This window comes from Orbicella faveolata, unplaced genomic scaffold (genome assembly GCF_042242905.1).
Source record: "Orbicella faveolata isolate gen_17 unplaced genomic scaffold, um_ofav_v1 contig_24, whole genome shotgun sequence".
In the NCBI taxonomy this organism is placed as follows: Eukaryota; Metazoa; Cnidaria; class Anthozoa; order Scleractinia; family Merulinidae; genus Orbicella; species Orbicella faveolata.
This window is the reverse complement of record NW_028301552.1, coordinates 12,126,097-12,147,053: the sequence shown is the minus strand read 5'-3', so window position 1 is coordinate 12,147,053 and position 20,957 is coordinate 12,126,097. Positions and strand designations below refer to the sequence as shown.

Genomic DNA, 20,957 nt, shown 5'->3' with positions numbered 1-20,957 from the left:
GCGATAAGTGTGTGTGTTCTTTAACGTCCCTTGATAACCACGTGACACTGAAGATGCAGGAGATGGAGCTTACAATTTCTAGTCCTTATCCGAGAGGACTTGAATGTTAAACCATTTGAAGCAGAAATTACAAAGGTAGCACATTCTCCTCAATTATTTACGACCCTGATTGTTGGTCCTGTCCGGGGCTCGAACCTTCAACTTCCCGCACAGAAGTCTGGCACTCTACAAACTGAGCTAACCAGGCGGCGGTTTCATTTACTCGGTTTTGCATCCCAAGATAAGATCAGCTTTGACCAACAGCCGTAGTTTTACTTCAGGATCGATTTTTTTGATAGAAATAGAAAGCATAACAGCAAGAGCAAAGAGCATGTTCTATACTACGCCAGCCGTAGACTAAGTAGCCTACAAGTAGTCCCTCTTTCGCTTTAGTCCGTCGCGCGAGACCGTAAATAAACAGCAAGGGAAAAAATGGCCGCGCGAAATCTTTTGCCCCCAGGATTTCACTCAGCCGTTTTCTTCCTCACATTTTTTTTTTCGCGTCACACACAATGGGCTAAGCGAAAGAGGGACTACCCTATAAAATAACTTTTGGTAGGTTCATCTGCTCGCCAGTCCATGGCTTCTGCTTTTGCACTGCCAGTTGCATCCACCAAGGAGACGAGCAACTATGCACGTTTGTGTCGTCTTCTGGTGGACGTTGGATCCCATGCCTTGAGGGACACATTTGACAGAATTCACCCTCCAGCTGGACTGCATTCTGTATTGGCGCATGGTACCCCAACACACAAGAAACTGCAGTCACTTAAGTCAAGAAGAATCCTCAATCCTACTCAATGGAGAAACCTGTACCCTACTATCCGTACATCTGTTTCATCAGCAAGCTTTGATATCACGTTATTAATGGTGCTGCTAAAGAATATATGTGGTTTGACTCCACCCATCACCGGCTGGGACAATCCTCCTTCTGCTGCAGACACGAGTACTGAAGCCAACATAGCCAGGGTGAAGTACTACCGAAATACTGTTTACGGCCATACCATACAAGCTTCTATAGACGATGTAACATTTAACACCCTCTGGAAGGATATCAGTAACGCGCTGGTAACACTGGGAGGAGCGAGTTATGGAGCCGCTATCACTAAACTCAAGTTTGAGCGCATGGATCTTGACACTGAGGAACATTACAGAGACACTGGAAAAGTTGAAAATTTACATGGACATGTCAATTTTAATTTACAGTATGTAAATCTTGATTTACATTCTCTGTAAATTACAATTTACATGTTAGGGTTTTGTAAAATAAAATTACAGGAAATTTACAGCTTTTAGTACAGCATGTAAATGTTCTGTAAATAGTGATTTACATTGTCTTTGTCGACAATGATCATTTGAAGAACATGTAAAAACCTGTAAAATATTTTACGCACTTTTACAGTATCTGCCTTTGTAAAAAACATGTAAATTGCTTTGCTAAACCATGTGAGGAACGTGTAAATAATTCAAGCGAATGCTGTAAAAAGTCTGGAAATGTTATGTTTGTAACCCTGTAAAAACCATGTAAATGAAAAAAGGGGGCCTGTAAGAAACATGTAAAAACCATGTAAATGAAAAAAGGGGGGCTGTAAGAAACATGTAAAAACCATGTAAATGAAAAAAGGGGGGCTGTAAGAAACATGTAAAATCCATGTAAATGAAAAAAGGGGGCCTGTAAGAAACATGTAAAAAGCATGTAAATGAAAAAAGGGGGGCTGTAAGAAACATGTAAAAACCATGTAAATGAAAAAAGGGGGCCTGTAAGAAACATGTAAAAAGCATGTAAATGAAAAAGGGGGCCTGTAAGAAACATGTAAAAAGCATGTAAATGAAAAAAGGGGGCCTGTAAGAAACATGTAAAAACAATGTAAATGAAAGAAAGGGAGCCTGTAAGAAACATGTAAAAACCATGTAAATGGAAAATCTAGAAGTTGCACGGGTGCGACACCGCACTAATTAAGCTGTCTTCTTGTGAACTTTCCGCGCATCCACAACGACAAAATAAAACTAGAATTGTTACTGCACATGCAGGCGTCCCAAGCTTACGTCTCTAGAAAAGAGAAAAATTAATTCTCGGACGTACGTATTTATTCATGAAGGACCATGAAAGCGTCACGTGTTGTGTGAGTTCAAGACGGAAAGAGCCCTGGTGACCGAATTTGAACTGACGCGGAGTTAGGTTAGGCAGGGAACCATAAGGGACACCCAACGACCGCTCTCTCTCGAATGCTTTTCAACGCTGTTTTAGGCTATCTGGTGTACTTTCAAAGCTCTGTAGGTTAATTTTAGGTTGCGCAAAAAAAAATTTATGTGTTCGGTTATTCTAGAGGAGCTTGAGTATTCTCGAACTTATTAGGGCTTTTTTGTCCATTTCCCGAAAACGTTAGGTCTTATCGCCTTTCCGAAAATGATAGCTGACTTTTTTTCGGTACCCAAAATGACATTTTTAACAATCCGAAAACAACAAACATTAAACTTCTCATATCGCGAAAGTTCGAGGTGACAGTTGTGCCCCTGAACCGCTGAGAATGAACGAAATATCATCGATTTAGAGCGTTAAATATTCCGAAACATGAACATTCTACAAGTAAGATAATACAACTAAGTCTGCCCTTGCATGTTCACTGTTTCTTTGTTTTTTGGTTTTTTTTTTTTTTTTTTTGGTGATTTCTACCGTTTTGTGCTTTCATTGCCATCACTGTTATCCCAGTCCCTTTATAAGAGCATACCAGCTTTGTGAGTGCCCGATCTCCAACAAGCGGGAATCAGCGGTCTTCATGTTAGGTACCAGGTTCTCTCGGTTCTCCCGCCATGTTTGGCAGTTCGTTGGAACTTACATCGAACTCGAGCTCTCTTTTAGCGGGCCAAAATCCACTCTACCTTCGCTTCGTCACCGTGCACGGTTTCAAGGCAAAGTTTACCGTTACCCAGAAGTTGAAGATAGCGATTACAGGCAACAAAAACGACAGGTAAGCAAGTTTTGCATAAATTGAACGAGCGGAGTAAAGTAACGTCAAGATACGTGTACGTGTCGTTTTGCCTTTGGTTGTGAATGTGTCATTATCAAGGAGAAGTGACATTGCTTGTGGAATCGACTTTGTTGATGTTTACCTGCCGTGCATAAAGAGCTTTATTATCTGTTATTATCTGTTCTCGATAACTGAGCATGAGCATGCGACATTTGTTATTGGCTTATATGCACCTCATGATTCTTTCTGATGCATGCTCTTGTAAGGTTATGTTGCCCTCTGATGTGAATGCTAGTAAGCTAAAATGTAATGTGCCATCTTCAGCAGAGAAATTTCTCTTATGCTAGAGTAAGTATTCTGAAGTTACTCAAGTGTCTACAGTTGTACCTACATGCAAGTTACAATATGCTGTTATACACAACTGTACATGGACATTGCACCCACTGGTGCTGATACTGTAGTAAGTTAAATGTTGTGGTATTTTCTTTCACAAAAAAAAACACTATGATACTTTATAAAGAGGTATACATGTACCTCAAACTGTTGTGAAAACTACACAGGACTTGAAAAAAAGGAAGAGTAACTTGCCCAGGCTGGAATATCTACTTGTCTTGGACGACACAGTATAGTCAATCGATTATTTCATAACAATCAATAGAAATTAGTCAATGATATCAGAAATCAATAAAAGGATTCGTCATGAGTCATCGATTGTGATCAAATTTTCAATAACCATTATCAATTTTGCTGATACTAGCTTATCTTTTAAGCAACATTTAATAAGAAAGAAATGAACAAAAGATTTAAAGTGAAATATGAAATCATAAATACAATTGCATAAAAACATAACATTGTATCTCGTAAACAGAATATTTTGCTGGCATACATGTATCAGGGACTATGTTTTGGGGGTTTTTGGTAGTGCCTTTGAAATCTACATAAAAAAGTTACAATCAAACATTGTGTTGAGGGACACAATTTTTCTACAGTTTAGGTGAACTAACAAAGAGAGACCAACTTTCAATTGATTCTCTAATGACTGATAGATTTGGTAAAGTCAAACTGATAACTTAAAACTTTTCTAGCATGTGAGTATAAATTTCATTTCATTGATCAATAGCACTGATAACACTTACATTAATTTCAATTTATTGATTTATATCAATTTATGGATCTATTTCAATTGATTGCCTTACTCTGGGATGACCAGACAGCACTTTAGAGCCCTGTCACAGCTGTACATTTTACTTGTATGAAATTGGGCTCTTACCAAATACATGTAGGTTTCATGCGTCATGCATCTGTTCATGCATCTGTAGCAGGGCAGGAAAAAAATTGTAAGTCACTTGCCCAGTGGGCCAGTCAATTTCAGTTTTCACTTGCCCCACTTAAATATTAGCTGCCAGTGTGGTGGCCAGTAAGGAAATCAGAGGACAAATGCGAATGAAGTACACTCGGATTCCAAACTATTTCTTGCTTTCAACCTAGTAATTAACTAATCTTTAGGTCTTAAGTTTTGAAATGGAATGACTGGAAATTATCATTTATCAAGCTGGCATTTTTAGTCAGACTCACAAGACTACTGACGCTACATTGTAATTTCACTTGCCCACTGGGCCACTGAACTTCTATTTTCGCTTGCCCAAGAGCAAAATTTACTTGGCTGAGGAAATCAGACCTGGGTTTTTTCTTGCCTTGAGTAGATCACAGATAACATCAAAATGTGGTAAAAACAAAAAATAGTCACATAAGCCATTACCAGAGTGTGTCACAGAATTTGTGAATTTTTCAGGCGTGTGTCACTGATGTTTTTACCACATTTTGATGTCTTCTGTGATCTATTACTGAACAGATGCACGACAACATAGAATCTGTCTGCTTTGTAATACATAACAAAGAAACAAAAACAAACTTTTATGACATCATCTGTACCTTTGTCCACCAATAGAGCATAAGTGTACGTAAGAAACAATCAAATTGTGCCTGCAAATAACTCGACTTATTATTTAAACATTGTTTGATAAGAGTTTGATTTATTGTGCATGAATATTACAATGTAGGAGATAGTAAACATTGAATAGTTACTGCCACAGATTTTGAGTTTAGTTCTTCTACATCCTCTGACATTCAGTGCCTTCCAATCAGAGATGCAAATTTTTTGTCACACAGTAGCTACAGATGTAGATGTAAGATCTGTTTGATTGATGAATATTCAGGGCTCAAAACAATGGCCGGTCAACGGGCAATGTCTGGCCAGAGTGGTGACTTGACCGGCCAAAAACTTCACTCGTCGGTCATGTTGACCAGTCATGTCATGTTGAGACGGTCACGTTGTTCATTCTTGAATAAACAATCAAATCCCCAACTGTAAATCTGAGAGTTTTTATCTCTTTTTTATTATGACCTCTAACGGAAACACACACCAATGCATACATGTATCTGTTCAAACGGCTAAAGACCATTCACTTGCTGTTTGTCATGCATTCAAGATCGATAGGAATGCCATTCGAGTGACTGGGGTTAAATCTGTTCAGAAAAATATTAAGCCAATCTTTAAACGGTCTAGCAGTGACTGGAACAAACAAACTATATTTGTGGGTTTAATTTGGCTCACATTATGTGTACTTGATTTTTTCGTAAATATCTTGACCAGTCAGAAATGAGACATGACCGAGCTAAAATTACTTTGGCCGGTCAACATGACCGGCTACAGTCCGATTTCAAATGTCACAGTATAAATTGGAATGATAAGAAACAAAATAATAACTCCAGTGTAAAATTTGCTGATTGATATCATACACAGAATTTGCTGATTCATACTCAGCCATAACTTATCTTATTTAACGAAATGTTTTAAGTTACTTGTAGGATGAAGTAAAATTGAGAGTGGTCAATACATGCATACTCCTTGGCATTGATGCTTGATCAGGAAAAAATCAGGCACTGAGAAGTCTACAGTACCTGTAACTCTATAAGGGGTCCAGGGTCCATTTCTTGAAGGCCCTGGAAACTTTTCGGGCCCACAAAGCCATCTTTAATTGAGCTGTGTCTAAAAACTAAGAGCTGTGTATGCCTGAAACTTCTTGTGTGAAGGAAACCTCTGTTCATATTGAGAATAAGCGAATAAAACAGCTCTGTAAGCATAAGATTTCAGATTTTAGTATGGCTTTCTGGGTGCGAAAACTTTTTGGGACCTTCGAGAAATGGGCCCCTGGTGCATTACAGTCTAACATGGTGATCTTCAACACTTTCTGGCATAAATTCAACCACTTTAAACATTTTTAATGCTTTGAAGTATCACCTACACTGTACCTGTGTTAGTGATTTAGCATTAAATTTGAATATCTTAGATTGCTAGGTTGATACTTATTGTTCAATACAGCAGCTATAAGATTTCATCATAAAAAGCAAAGGCTATGTTTACATACATGTAGTACCAGAACAATAATTTATTAACTTATGATGTGTTATGGGAACTATGGTACTAGATAGGCCTTTCAATTTCAACAGGTCCCTATGAATTTTTTTTTTTTACAGTACAGTTTTTTTTTTTTATCACAAAAAGAAAAAGTAAAATTTTGAATATTGTTTACAGTGAATGTTTTGTCAGGGGTCCAAAATGTTTGTCCTGTTTGGATTCCGTACAGTTTTGGAAAAAGAAGGAAACTGTGACTTTGTAAACATAGCCTAAAAGATGTCAGAAGCCTTGTTTTATGTTATGCAATGTAGTATTCCTTTGGCATGAATGTTTCTATGATGAATTTAAAATGTCAATCTCTATCTTGTGGTAAATGTTTTTTCTCCCTATTTTCTGTTATTTCAAAAGAACAATTCACTCTATGAAAAAAGTTGATCAATATTTCACACTTACATTGCAGTAATTTTCATAATAAGGTAAAGGTAAAGTCTGCATATGAGTCACGTGGCCCAACAGACTGGAGCTTATCCCGCTTTCTGTAGCAGGAAGCGACTAGGACTATTTCTACTCCCCCTGGATGAGATGCCAGTCCATTGCAGGGTTACCCCACCATTAAACTCGCTGGTACCCACTTATTCACCTGGGTGGAGAGGCACTGAGAGTAAAGTGTGTTGCCCAACAACACAACAGAATGTACCTGCCTAGGGCTTGAACCCGGACCGCTCGATCAGGAGTTGAGCGCACTACATGTAACTACAAGGCCATCGTGCCTCCCACATTTTTCATAATAATTATTAAGGCTAATTTAATCCTGCATTAATTACTTAGTAAGAAAAAAAACCAGTTTATTCATTCATTTTATGACAAAGGTATTATCATTATGTTACATTTGACTTTGTGAATTTAGTATATATTTAAGACAGGTATCCATTTGCAAACAATTTTAATTGAGTAATACGCCTAAATTGCAAAATTTTCACTAGTTGTAGCTGACAACAGTATAGTTCTTAATCATTTTATTATTTATGAATTAAGTAGAGTTGAATATGACATAGTTTTGCACAATCTTGAAAAGGTCTTGAATTTTAGTAGTCTTCTTGAAAAGTGCTTGAATTCGGTTAAAGGAGCTCAGTCATGGTATTTTAAAATATTTTGGCCATGCACAAAATTACATTTAAGTCGTCTTCTTATAGATAGAAAGAAAAGAAAACATGTTTTATTTGTTGCAATGTGTACATTGTAAACCTTATTCATGGCATGTAAAAACTATTTGAATTTTACTGAGTTTGTTCTGATTGCAATAAATTTCTGATTCTGTATAAATTTGCATGTTTTCTACTATTATAATTAAGGTCCACAGATTTGATTACGATAAAACAGTACATTCCATGCATTCTTCTTCAAGTTATTATTTACAAGTTATTAATTGTACAGGGTTTCTCCCTCCCTTTTTCGATTTACATGTTATTTACAGGCTCCCTTTTTACATTTCCAGGTTATTTCCAGGCTCCCTTTTTTGATTTACATGTTATTTACAGGCTCACTTTTTCAATTTACAGGTTATTTGCAGGCTCCTTTTTTCAATTTACAGGTTATTTACAGGCTCCCTTTTTCGATTTACATGTTCTTTGCAGGCTCTCTTTTTCAATTTACAGGTTATTTACAGGCTCCCCTTTTCCATTTCCATGTTATTTGCAGGTTCCCTTTTTCGATTTCCATGTTATTTACAGGCTCTCTTTTTCCGTTTACATGCTATTTACAGGCTCCCTTTTTCGATTTGCAAGTTATTTACAGGCTCCCTTTTTCGATTTACACGTTATTTACAGGCTCACTTTTTCAATTTCCATGTTATTTACAGGCTCTCTTTTTCCATTTACATGTTATTTACAGGCTCCCTTTTTCGATTTACATGTTATTTACAGGCTCCCTTTTTCGATTTACATGTTATTTACAGGCTCCTTTTTTCCATTTACATGTTATTTACAGGCTCCCTTTTACGAGTTACATGTTATTTACAGGTTCCCTTTTTCGATTTACATGTTTTTTATGGGCTCCTTTTTTGATTTCCATGTTATTTACAGACTCCCTTTTTCGATTTACACGTTATTTACAGGCTCCCTTTTTTGATTTACATGTTATTTACAGGCTCCTGTTTTCATTTTCCATGTTATTTACAGCCTCCATTTTTTTTATTTACATGTTGTTTACAGCCTCCCCTTTTTATTTACATGTTATTTACAGTATTATGGCAGCCTCCCTGTATTAAATTTACATGTTATTTACGGGTTTCCAGGTTGAATCACAAGAAATTTACAAGCTATTTACAGTATTTGCAGGAACAGTTTACATGTTATTTACATGATCTTAGCCCTTTGCTTTGAAACATTTACAGTGTTTTCTTCATCATTTACATGTTTCACTTGACATATTTACATGTTTTTTACATGAAACCTCCAAAACATGTAAAAGGGGAAAAATCATGTAAATTAATCTTTACAGTCTCTTTTTGATTATTTACATGTTAATTACATGTTATTTACATACTCTGTAAATTTTCAACTTTTCCAGTGAGAGCTGCTGTTGCAATGGAAGAAAGATGAAGACAACATCAAAAAAAAACTTACAGCAATGGAAGGTATGTAAGAATTTAGGAGGAAAAAGGTTGGAAATTAACAGAACCTTGAGACCACTCTGTGTTACAAGCAGTGACACCGACGATTAGTGTTTATAACTTCGGAGAGGTGAGGCATGATCTCGGCCATTTGCCTCGCAAGCAAAACCACCTATGACCTTACCCCTGCTAACATGGTTTGCGGTTCTCCTGAAGTCTTAAAAAAAGCTCTGGAATTTAATTTTAGATTTCAAGTAATATATCAAACACGAAAGACTGTGTTTGACCACATTTCCAAACACCGAGATGTTTCCAAACACCGAGATCAATTTGTTCCATTGTCGTTGTGTCTCTTAAAATGCACTTAATATCGAGGGGAGCTTTCTTTAATTGCTATTGACCGTAAACCTTTCAAAACAGAGTTAAGACAAAGTAAACTTGCTATGAAGTCTCCTTTCAGTCTTTGGTGTTTCAATACTCTTTGAAATTATACTAGCTTCTCAGATTTTTTGTCCACAAACCAGCACAAACTGTGTATGTAACAAAATTGCATCATTGGTTACTGAAACTTCTTTTTCACATATATAGTTGCTTTTAAAGAAGGCCAACTTAGTGACCTTGAACTAGATGAGCTGGCAGGAAAGATTGCTGCAAAGTGGGAGACGCTGGGACTTCACCTTGGAATTAGTCAGAATGAAGTGGAAGAAATAGCCACTAATGCAAAAGATAAACCACGTGCGATGTTATTTCGTTGGAGAGATACATCATCCTCTCGTACACCTCATGAAGACCTCTACCACGCCTTATGTCATGTCCGAGTTGGTCTTGATAACGTGGCGAAAGAATTTTGTTGTAAGGAAATAAACCACATATATTTTCTTACAGTATATTGACTACTTGAACTGGGCCACTTGGAAGAAAACTGGCTAATCAAATTGTTTATTGAGAACATTGATGGTAATGTTTTTGTCAACAAAACAGAGTCGAGGCATTGACAGTTTTAAAAATAGTAAAATTATGTAAATCAAAGAAAGGCAAGCAGAGGTCTGTTTTACCTGAATTAATATACTAGTACTTTTAATAGACTTTTCTTCATACGTTGAACAAACTCTACAGATCCCATCATTTTCTTTTCGGGGAATTATCATAATTACTAATTAGACTTCAATACAGAAATTTAACTGGAAAAGTCATTTTGTGATGGCCAAACTAAAACCATTGAAAAACGGCTCAAAAGTTATGTCCAGAAACTAACAAAAAAAGATAAAGTTTCCTGAGAGGTCCACGACATTCACAACTTCGATGGGTTTCAAATTTTGTTGTGGAACTTAATTGTTTGTATTCTTAAACGTACGTTATTGGTTCGTTCACGGAAAAGGTCATCATTGTTTATTCTCAGTTTCATTTCTCAATGATGTTTTCATTAGTTGCCTTTTTTCCAAATGGGCTGGTTCAAGTAGTCGCACTGTAGCTATAACAAGACTCGGAGAACCTGCTATTAATATAATGAAATGCATGTGTTTTATAGAAAACTTAGAGCTTCAAAATAGGGTTTTTACTGGTAGAGTGCATGTGTTTTATAAAAAGCTTAGAACTTCAATATAGGGTGTTTACTTGTGTGCTTTAAACCTTTTGAAGGTAGAACAGAAGAAGGTTACCTCTAAAAATCCTATTGTCGGCATCAGTAGATGCGAAGACAGTACAACAAAGTAATAGTTAACACTAAGCTGCCCTGATGTAAAGGAATTTGCGGTGAACAGTTCTTGAATGAACTGATCGAATTGCCTCTATTAATTTTCTCTAGCAGGACACACAAATAGTTTTTCTAATTCGCAAAACGTTAAACCTTCGTGGCACTTAAAAACCCTCAAGACACCATGTCTTATTTATGACATGATTGACTGACTACATTAAAAGGTCATGGCAGGATGCGACGAGTAAACAAGTCCTTGGCTCAGTGTGACAGACAGTCGGTGATATGTTGAAACTCTATGAAGCGTACCAAAAAAGACACAATTAAGTACTTACCACACTCTTATTTGACCAAGAATCTGGCCATCATGAGGTCGATGACTTGATATTGCAGGATATTTGATTGGCTGAATGTGAATATGAATACAGTAAATGTATGTGTATATAGTGCACGTGCGATTCTGATTGGCCTCAAAACAGGGAAATGTGTATTGGTAAACTACCTTTGAATCACTGAAACTTAACATATTGTCGCATCACTAACTTTCCTTTTCTTTTTCATAAAGGCAAAATCAAGGAAAAACTTGGCGAGGTGGAAGGTATGTGTGAAGATAAATTTTAACTTAACCACTCAGTCTTAATGTAACACAATGTTCTTAAAAGTGAAAGAAAGCTTTGGAGGGAAAATAATTCATAAAGCTTTATTGCAATTGTAGATTAAGTTTATCTTCTGCACTGAGTCAGAAAACACCCAATAAGAAAGTGTGCAAAAAGCCATAGTTCGAGAAATCTATGTAAATAATATGTAGACCATTTTGCTGATGGCCTATTTAACAATATGATTATGAGCTCGAGATTCCTGTGAGGTGATAGTTGATTAAGCTTTCGGCCTCATCAACTATCACCTCATTGACATCTCAAGCTCATAACCTAATTGTTTGGCAGATTTCTACTAGTGTACTAATGCAAATGCTACATTTTGATTGGCTAAGCCATCTCACACTGATTCAGCCATTTCGTATGAAGCTTTAGAAATCTGACTGAACAATTCATTTCCCGAGGAAGACAAGCAAAAAAGAGAAGAATCACCAAATGAACTGACGAATATCACTACACAGCCAACCTTGTTCCTATAGGCTCTTTTTCCTCTGCCTCCCTTATGCGAGACAGAGGAGAGAGAGCCTAGTGGTGCTATTTAAAGAGTAGAAAGGCATTCAATCCAATCATAAATAAAATTTTTGGTTCAATTTAATCCTGGAACATTGATTCAATCCAATACCTGGAATATTGATTCAATCCAATACCTAGACTGTTCACAGCCTCGCAGGCGAAAGAAAAAGCGAGCGAAGCAAGCGCAAAGCACGCGGTGGTTGGGAGTGGGGTTTGCGAGCGAAGCGAGCAAGAAGAATAGAGAAGCTGTAGACATCTTTGGTGAAAAGTGGACTTATTATAAGGCTCCTCTCCTGTTATCGCCTTGTTACTCGGCCGTATTTTGGCTTTAATTCCTCGGAAATGACTACTTGAGTATTCTAAGAAGCCAAAATTCCAAGCTATAGTTATGAAGTTCAGCTTCATGACCAAGCAACGCCAAGGCTTGCTCTTCGCCGATGCCTTGGTGTTTGATAGATGTTTGATACTGTTGCCATGGGGATTTCGAGAATGTTTACAAGTATGTGCTATTCTAAGACTTCTAATTCAATAGATCGTCTTCACGTGACGTGTTTTTATCCTCATCAGGCATAAGAGGCGGTATATTTATATCTGTTTACAATTAACGTGCTTCGTTTGGAAACCAGAGCATTTTGAATTTCAGGGTTATGGAGGTTGCGTGACACAGGGCTACGATCGAGTTTGTTTAAAAATATATACTCATCTCATGATTTTGAGCCTTTTTAGAAGTTAGAGCATTAGGAAAAGTGCTTATGTAAATACTTGTTTGTTTAGTGCTGATAATCAGTCGCGCAGAAAGCCAAAGTAAGTTTCAGATGTTTACACTATATTCCGGCCGCCATATTGGTGTACCACGGATGTACACCAACATGGCGTTTTCTTACTGGGCTCTGTAAATTTCTGGGAAACATTTACGACGAATATCTGAAGTTTGGGGAGATGCACAGACCTAAAACTTGGAGAAGTGTCTTATTTAGTTGTCTTCTATAGCGTTCATCACAATTTCTTACCTTTTTCCATTGGTTGGTTTTCGATTTATCATTTTTTTTATTGCGAGACAGTGAAAACAATCTGTACCCTTCGAAGAACAAAACAGCAACTGTGGAATTTTTTTTGTAAAATGATAAAACATGTGTTTTATTATTTTTTGATCGGGATCATTTGCGGTCCAAAATGGGGATCATTTCCGGTCCGGGATCATTTGCGGTCCTGGGATCATTTGCGGACCCGTACATGTCTACAGCCCCTCTGTTTTTCTCGGTCCCCACCCCCTACCCTGTCAAGTCTTCCGTTTTGCGCTGGCGTCCAGTTCTCTCGCGATTCTATCCGCGAGTACGATCAGATAAAAATACAAGAAAATAGAGGGCTGTGAACAGTCTGTACAATACCTGGAATATCGATTCAATCCATTACCTCGAATATTGATTCACCCCATTGTTATTAGTGAACTGGCAAAGAGCTTGGTTTATCCTTGGTAGAAAAACAAAGTGTAAGGTGAAAAGATTTACTGCAAATTTTCAGGATGCCTGACAATTCTATACCATAAAAAGTATAATAGTACAAGTGGGAAACACAATGAAAAACATCCCTCCACAATCTTTCAATTCGTTGGTTGTGTTGATGGCCCTGCAGTGGAGCTGCCCCTCTCCTCTCCTCTAACCTGCACCATTGTGTCGCTCACACCAACGTTTCTGCTTTATTGTTTGCACTACATTTCAAAAACATTATTCTCCGAGAAAATCCGTCTATACAGCCGTGAATTAGCATTTTCCATCAGATCATAGAGTGATGGCCATCCAGATGCCAAAGCGGATTTGGCCAAGCCACCTGGTATTCCCCGCGTCGCGCAGTAGCACCCCATCTCAAGATAGTATTTTGGGGATCTAATTTTGTCAACATTTCTCTTATTCCTCTACGTTGAACCCGTAACCCAATCGACTTGAAGAAACCTGCAATGAAGTTCCATCCAGTAGCGCTCCCGTGGTTAGAAATGTACCCTTGAATGATTTGGTCGAGTTCCTCATCAGGTAAGTTGTCGAAACCCCTCATAATCTTCTAAGCCATACTCTGCCCTCTTCTATGAATTGTCCATCTCGAAACTCCAATCATCTCTGCTATCCTTGTCCAGGTGAATCCTAATCCTCGAAGTTCCTCAAGCACCTCCCTGAACAGGAATTTTAAGAAATGGTCTTCCACGATTTCCTCCTTTTTCGCTTCCTATCGTAACGGAATTCGCAGCAACAGTTGACGGAGTAATAGCTCTGCAACGCAACACCCTGAGCACATCTACAAAAGCGGCAGCAATGGAATCTAAATTTTCAGTGTCCCTTGTGTCTGGGTTGTAGCAATGCCTCATTGACCTAAGCAGATTAATGGTTTGATCAAGAACGACGTACGTCGGCGTGCGCTTCTGCGCTTATGTAAGAAAACTCTTCACTCTGGTATCGAGTTAATTTTTGAGTTTCCCGAACAATGCTTAATCATAACCAAAACCTGTTTTTGATAGTTTCTTATTGTTTCTGTTTGTTTTGGCGAATTTGCAAAAGTTTTTGAAAGGAAAGTCTGACGCGTACAAGTAGCTCATTTGCATAGTGCAGCGCGTGCATTCAACAAGTCCGAGTCGGTGTTTTCAACAAATCTTGACAAATCTTGACGAAGATTTCTTTCGTTATCTTTTGTGCCGAGATGCTGCAACAGTTTTCACCAACGCCAAAAGGCTACTAACATCATGTGTGTTTCTTTAGCGTAGTGAAATTTTACACTGCGAAAATAAAATAGACAAGGAGTCAAGGTCAAGGTCAAGGTCAACTTTATTTAGGCAGGGTGGCCCAATCAGCACTTGGCTGGTATCAAAAGGGGCCCTGCGTAAATTAAGACTACATTAAATTTCTATACATAGAGGTTAACGTTTACAATTATAAAAAATTAAAAATAAAAACTACTCTCTAAAATAAAGTCTAAGAAGATTTTAAAAAATGGGGAGCGATGTTGCTTCTTTTATTGTAGTGGGTAAATTATTAAAATGAAGCGCACCAGAGTATCTGAAAGTCCTTTTCCCTAGCGTTAACTTGGGTTTCGGCAAGTGCATGTCGTTCCTTTTCCTCGTGTTGTAAGAATGAACGTTGCAATTTCTAATAAAATAATCCGACAAATATGGAGGAGCTAAATTATTTAAACATTTAAAAACTAAAATGCATTTGTGGGCTTTTCTTTGGGTTTCCAAATCCACCCACCCTAACATTTTAAAAGATCCTTCGGTTGTTGCCCTCCTTTGTATAATGCGTGCTGCTCTGTTTTGCAGATGTTGCAAGCTGTTACTGCAACCGATTGACAGCCCATCCCATACCGTGTTAGTGTAATCAAAAATCGGCTGAACTAAACAATTATACACGCATTTAGCAGCTTTTAGAGTAAGGTAGGGTCGTATGCGTGACAGCAGGCCGAGACGTTTTCTTACTCTCTCACAAATCAATTCTACATGTTCGTTCCATGAAAGATTCTCATCTAGTGTTACCCCTAAATAACAGAAGCTTGATACTCTGTCAATGTTTTTCCCGTGAAGCTCTATTTTATAGTCTGGACAGTGTTCTAGTTTTTGCCTAGTTCCAAACAGCATCCATTTAGTTTTACTCTGATTGAGTATCAGCCTGTTGCTTACTAACCATTTCTCAACATTGGTAAGATCGTTTTGAAGAACCTGCTTGATGATATCTGGACAGGAATCAGAGAAATATATAACAGTATCGTCGGCATACATGCCTATTTGTGACTTCAGTAGACTTTGCGGGAGATCATTGATGTATATCACAAATAGTATCGGGCCCAGTATGGATCCTTGGGGAACCCCATAACTAATAGTTAAGCTCGATGATTCGTCTTGGTTGTATTTGACCTTCTGGGATCGAGCTGTAAGGTAGTCTTCGAACCATTTCAAACTTTTCCCTCTAATTCCATAATGTTCTAGTTTGTGGAGCAGGCAGAGGTGGTCAACGAGATCGAACGCTTTTTTTAGGTCTATAAAAATAGACCCGGTAATCATCTGTTTATCCATTTGTTCTAAAATGTGATCAACAAAGTGTACAGTGGCTGTTTCAGTGGAGTGTTTCTTACGGAATCCTGATTGATGCACTGACAAGGAATGGTTTCTGATTAGAAATGCTACAAGCTGTGATTGAATTGCTCGTTCCATTACTTTAGAAATCAACGGAAGGACTGAAATCGGACGATAATTATTTGGGTCGCTCTTATCGCCCGATTTGTATATTGGAGTTACCTTCGCAGTTTTCCATTCAGATGGTATCATACAGGTAGAAATTGTTAAATTTATGAGGTAGGCGACTGGTCTAGATATTTCATTTGCTGCATCTTTCAGTAATCGAGCAGGAATTCCATCGAGGCCAGTAGCTTTAGTTGACTTCATTTTGAGCAGTTCTTTCTGAACAAATCCGGATGACACCTCTTCAAGGACAAAGTCTTGTTCAACTCTAGTTGACATAACTTTTGGCAGAGTACAACGTTCAAAATGGCTGCTCAGAGAGTTTGCGATCGATGTAAAAAAGCCATTGAATCTCGAGGCTGTAAGACCATCACTGCTTGAAGGTACTGATTTGATTTTTTGGGGGACGATTTTATGCAAAGTTCGCCACATCACCTTTGGGTCTTTTTCATCCGCCAGTTGATTTGCATAATAGTCAATTTTTTCTTTACGCATTCTTGTGTTTATGGTGTTGCGTAACCGCTTATAATTGCTCCAATGTTGTTCTTTGTTTGTACTTAGGGCCTTTTTGTGGTGGTAATCACGCTCTTGCATAAGTTTCTTTAGATCGCTTGTTAACCACGGCACTGAATATCCACGGGCGCGACGCGTAACAATGGGTGCGTGTTTGTCGGCAGCTGTTAGAAAAAGGTCTTTAAAGGCGTTCCAACTACCCTCTGGTGTTTCTTCGAGTTCGATGATTTCCCATGGGATGTGTTTTAGGTCGTCACGGAACAATGCTGGATTATAATGTTTATAATTTCTCGTTTCAATAATTTTTGGTGGAGGGCGTTTCATCCTGTGTAGCTTTCTTACCCCAAAAATAGCACTATGGTCAGAAAAACCAACTGGTACAACACCGGCGAAATAAAGTTCTGGCCTTGAGGTGAAAAATAAATCAATTAAAGTTCTGGTGTGCTGCGTTACTCTTGTAAATCCTTTGATTAACTGTTTTAGGCAAAATGACTTGGTTATCTGTTGAAGGTGTTTATAAGATGTTGTTGATTTGGAGAAATCAACATTTAAGTCCCCCATGAGTACCGTTTCCGCACCGATACTCTTAAGGTTGTTTAGGGTCTTCTCCAAACTCGAATTAAAAGCGGAAATATCCGAATTTGGTGATCTGTAAATAGAGCCAACCAACAGCTTCTTTGATTTCGGTTGAGACAATTCAAACCAAATTGCTTCTAAATCTGCACACATTAGTTCGGGATTTGCTTCGTCCAGTCGATTGAAGCTCAGGTGTTCAGCGATGTAAACTGCTAATCCACCCCCATGGCAATTTCTATCTTTCCTCAGTAAATTGAAGCCTGGAAGCCAAATTTCTTCGTCTGAAAATGACTCATCCAACCATGTTTCGTTTATCGATAGCACATGAGGTTTGTGTGTTTTGCAGAACAGTCGAAGCTCGTCCACCTTATTTCTTAGGCTGCAGATATTCAAATGGAATAGACGCAAGCCCCTCATTTCACGATGTTGAATAGGCCCAGGGCCTGGATTTAGTTGTATATCATTCGATAATAAAATGACATTTGCAATCATGGCTGTATTTAGAAGGCGTATAAAGCGAATCAGCTTCATGGTCTTCGTTGCGTTCGCCATGCTGGTTGCGAGGGATCTCGGAGTTGACTTTGCTGGATAAACGTTGAGCTTCACTTCATTTGCGTCTTTTGTAGCCATAAGAATTTGAAGGTTACTGTGTTGGGTTCCTTGAGGGCAAAACTTCGAGACTTGAGCAAGGAGTAAACATATTATTAAATAAAATGTAAGAGAGCTCGCAAAACTCGACCGACCCGCCATCTTGACCACGTGTATCCTGAGTTTTGATAACTCAGCCAACAAAATCGAAATCGTTGTTCATCGTAACTTTGCTGATTATTTCTGCTGTATTCACACATTTTCAGCTAAGCTTTCAATATGTTCTCAAACATTTACCAACCTTTTTATAGTGCACCTAACCCCAAAAACCTTTTTTCGCTAAAACGAATCTAGACTTTATTTGAAGCATTTGGGCGAAGAAATTTTCGAATTTGGTTGAATCCTCGATTTTCTATGCCCTTTCAAAGTCGCGCTTGAAGTGTTTCACGACCGCGTTTTAGGGAGTCTGGGGCGGCGGTACCTGATGACGTCTACCCAGGAACCAAACACAATAGCGCCTCAGTCAACTCTCTGTATTTGCTCGAGAAAATGGAACACAAAACCAATCGCTTCGATGTATTTTGGGACTAAAACGTCCAAGTTTTGTCTCAGAATCATTTCTTTTTCGTCACTGGAGTCAGAGTTAAGTTTCGATTCGGAAGACTCCGAAATAAACTTCGATCGAGCACATTCGACAACTGTGAACTCACTGCTTAGAGCTTTGAGAGCAATTTACAATATTTCAAGCGACGAAGGGGAAGACTTCTTTGCGGACGAGCTGCTTGTATATTAGGAATGGAAAGTTAGATACGAAGTGGAGGAGCAGGCAAACGAAAAGCAGGAAAGAAAACTCAAGGACTGCTTTGGATGGTAATTTCGTCAACTAAACATAAGATTCCCACGCGTGTTTATAGCCCGTTTACATTCGTCCTTAGCGAGAATGTATTTTGTCAAGGTGTGATTGTTCTGTTAAATCCGGTTTGTGTTTTACTTTCAGTTGAATGCTTCATGTTTATAAGAGCGACGTACGTGTTGCAGTTTTCGAGACTTGATGACCTCCAAAACATTGGCTTCGATCGATTGAAAATCGTATTGTTTGGACCTATATTTTTGAAGCTGCGGGAAGCAAGGCGGAAGGAAACATTTCATACAATTACCGATTTCACATTGTCACACGTTTTAAGTCGTAACTCCAAATAACCAATGTAAATTGTTCTCAAAGTTTGCAGTGAAATTCGTCGGATAAGCGAAAAGGATGTGTTCCCTAAGCGGTCCGCAGATGTTACGCGGTCATGTTTTCGACGCTATTGCACAGAATCTTTGTCGCACTGCTGATTTCCAAACCTTCGAAAAACTCTATGAGTGTAACAATTTTGTTATCATGTAATTCTAAAGGATTAATCTTCGACTTTCATCTAAATCGAAAGAGAAATAAGTGTTGGTTAGCGGCGTACAGTTGCGATCTACTTACATATCAGTACAACGCATCTTGATCGTGATCGGATCACACAACTTTGCCGGCTATGTTATAAATACTGCGGGATTGGAAGATATAGGTTGTCGGTAGTATTTCTACAAATTGCTGGTTAGCTTTAAGCAGAAAATTTATGAAAATAGCGTTCGAAAGTCTGCGGAACAAATTCCAGTGAGAGTTCTTCAATGATTCTCACAGATTCAGTTCGCTTGTTTCGGTTCGACAAAATCAACCATCGTTTACGTCTTTGTTGCACCATTAGCCGATCATCGTCAGTAAATAGTACAGTATATTTTTCTTTAAATCTGGAATACTGCTGCAACAGCCGATGGCACCTCTGGAAGGCGTTTCTGCCCACTTTTCGAATGTGTATTGCATCATCCTGAAGGAAATGAGAGGACGTGAGATATCCAACCTTCCTGGGTAGACGTCACAAGAGCCGCTGGACCCATTCTCCTCAAACTCGGTCGTGAAACAAAATGGCGGTGTTTTGGAGCTATTTTCGAGATTTCGTCGGGGCGCAGAAAATCGAGGATTTAACGGAATCCAAAATTTTTTTCGCAGAAATATTTCAAATAACAAGTAGATTCGTTTTAGTGAAAAAAATTTTGGGGGTTAGGTGCACTTTAAACATATTTAAAAACGAGAAATATTGTGTTCGATGTACGTTTTCACACGAAAGTGCGGAAGTCCAATTTGTTATGTTTTACTGACTGTCCAAAACACGCATCGGCGGGCGCTGTTATTCATCGACAATAGACAGTTTATTGGATTTTTACACAAAAAAAGCTGAGCAGCATCTACAGACATTAACATATTGTCACTTATTGGGCCTTGATGAAACACCAGGCGTTGCTTACAATTCAGCCGAAAGTCAAACTTGCAATTATTTTTTTTTCCTTACTTTTCGGTCGCGATAGACTCTGGCGAAATCCTCGCAAGCGTTTGGCAAGAAGAGGGAAACTTTGAAGTCCTGAAACGCTGCTATATCCAAATATATCCAACTAGTGTTTTGCTGTGTTATGGAAAAGCTATTAATCTTTAATATATGTGAAACTTAGAGTGGAGTAAAGTGGAGCTCTTGTAAAAGAAGCAGCGGAACACAACTTGGTCAATGATGTAAAGCGGGACATAAATTCGACACTGTCTTATTTCACTCAAACTGGAGCAGCTTACGACGAAAATACCGAAGTAAAATTCCAACAGACACGAACGTATTAAGTTGTGAGCCAAAAGCATCAAACATTTCGGGAATTTCGAACGCCATTTCCCCGCGCTACATCCGTAAAAATGCTCGCAGCGTGTACGCGCGTGTGCCCATGGATATTAAAGAGACTGGATTGGAAACTAGCTCGTGTCACCGGTTCTAACATGGTGGAAATTCGTGACGTCATTGTCGCTTTTTGCAGCAACTTTGCATAGTAAAGTGACCAAAACTATGGATATTGAAGTGTTTTTTTGAGGAGTAGGATGAAGACGAATCAATATTCCAGGTATTGGATTGAATCAATATTCAGGGCGTTGGATTGAATCATGAAAATCAAAAGATTTAATTGAAGCAAAAATTTTATTTACGATTGGATTGAGCGCCTTTTTACTCGCTAAATAGAACCATTATTTAAAGGATCAAACATACATTGCGAGGATTAAATTTTGCTACAAACGGCTTTCCATACCTGTTCCAGGCTCTCGGT

The 20,957-nt window shown here is 38.3% G+C and overlaps 1 protein-coding gene and 1 pseudogene across 2 annotated transcripts in view; both read left to right on the top strand.

Annotated features, from left to right (window-relative positions):
- LOC149110418 (uncharacterized) overlaps window positions 1–20,957 on the top strand; it is a 36,724-nt pseudogene that overhangs the window by 2,872 nt on the left and 12,895 nt on the right. Inside the window, exons 5-7 of the transcript XR_016208151.1 lie at window positions 8,992–9,058; window positions 9,623–9,886; window positions 11,293–11,325. The product of XR_016208151.1 is annotated as an uncharacterized LOC149110418 (transcript). The remainder of the gene's footprint in view (window positions 1–8,991; window positions 9,059–9,622; window positions 9,887–11,292; window positions 11,326–20,957) is intronic.
- Window positions 619–5,086, top strand: LOC149110419 (E3 ubiquitin-protein ligase DZIP3-like). The gene is made up of 2 exons (XM_089292289.1): window positions 619–1,203; window positions 5,066–5,086. Exons 1-2 carry the CDS (start codon window positions 619–621, stop codon window positions 5,084–5,086), a joined length of 606 nt encoding a protein of 201 aa, XP_089148415.1.

Excerpts from the sequence above, each read along its gene's own strand:
- LOC149110419 (XM_089292289.1), top strand. The coding sequence starts at position 619 with ATGGCTTCTGCTTTTGCACTGCCAGTTGCATCCACCAAGGAGACGAGC. Across the intron at positions 1,204-5,065 it reads ATTACAGAGACACTGGAAAA|GAGATAGTAAACATTGAATA; the intron begins GTTGAAAATTTA and ends ATTACAATGTAG.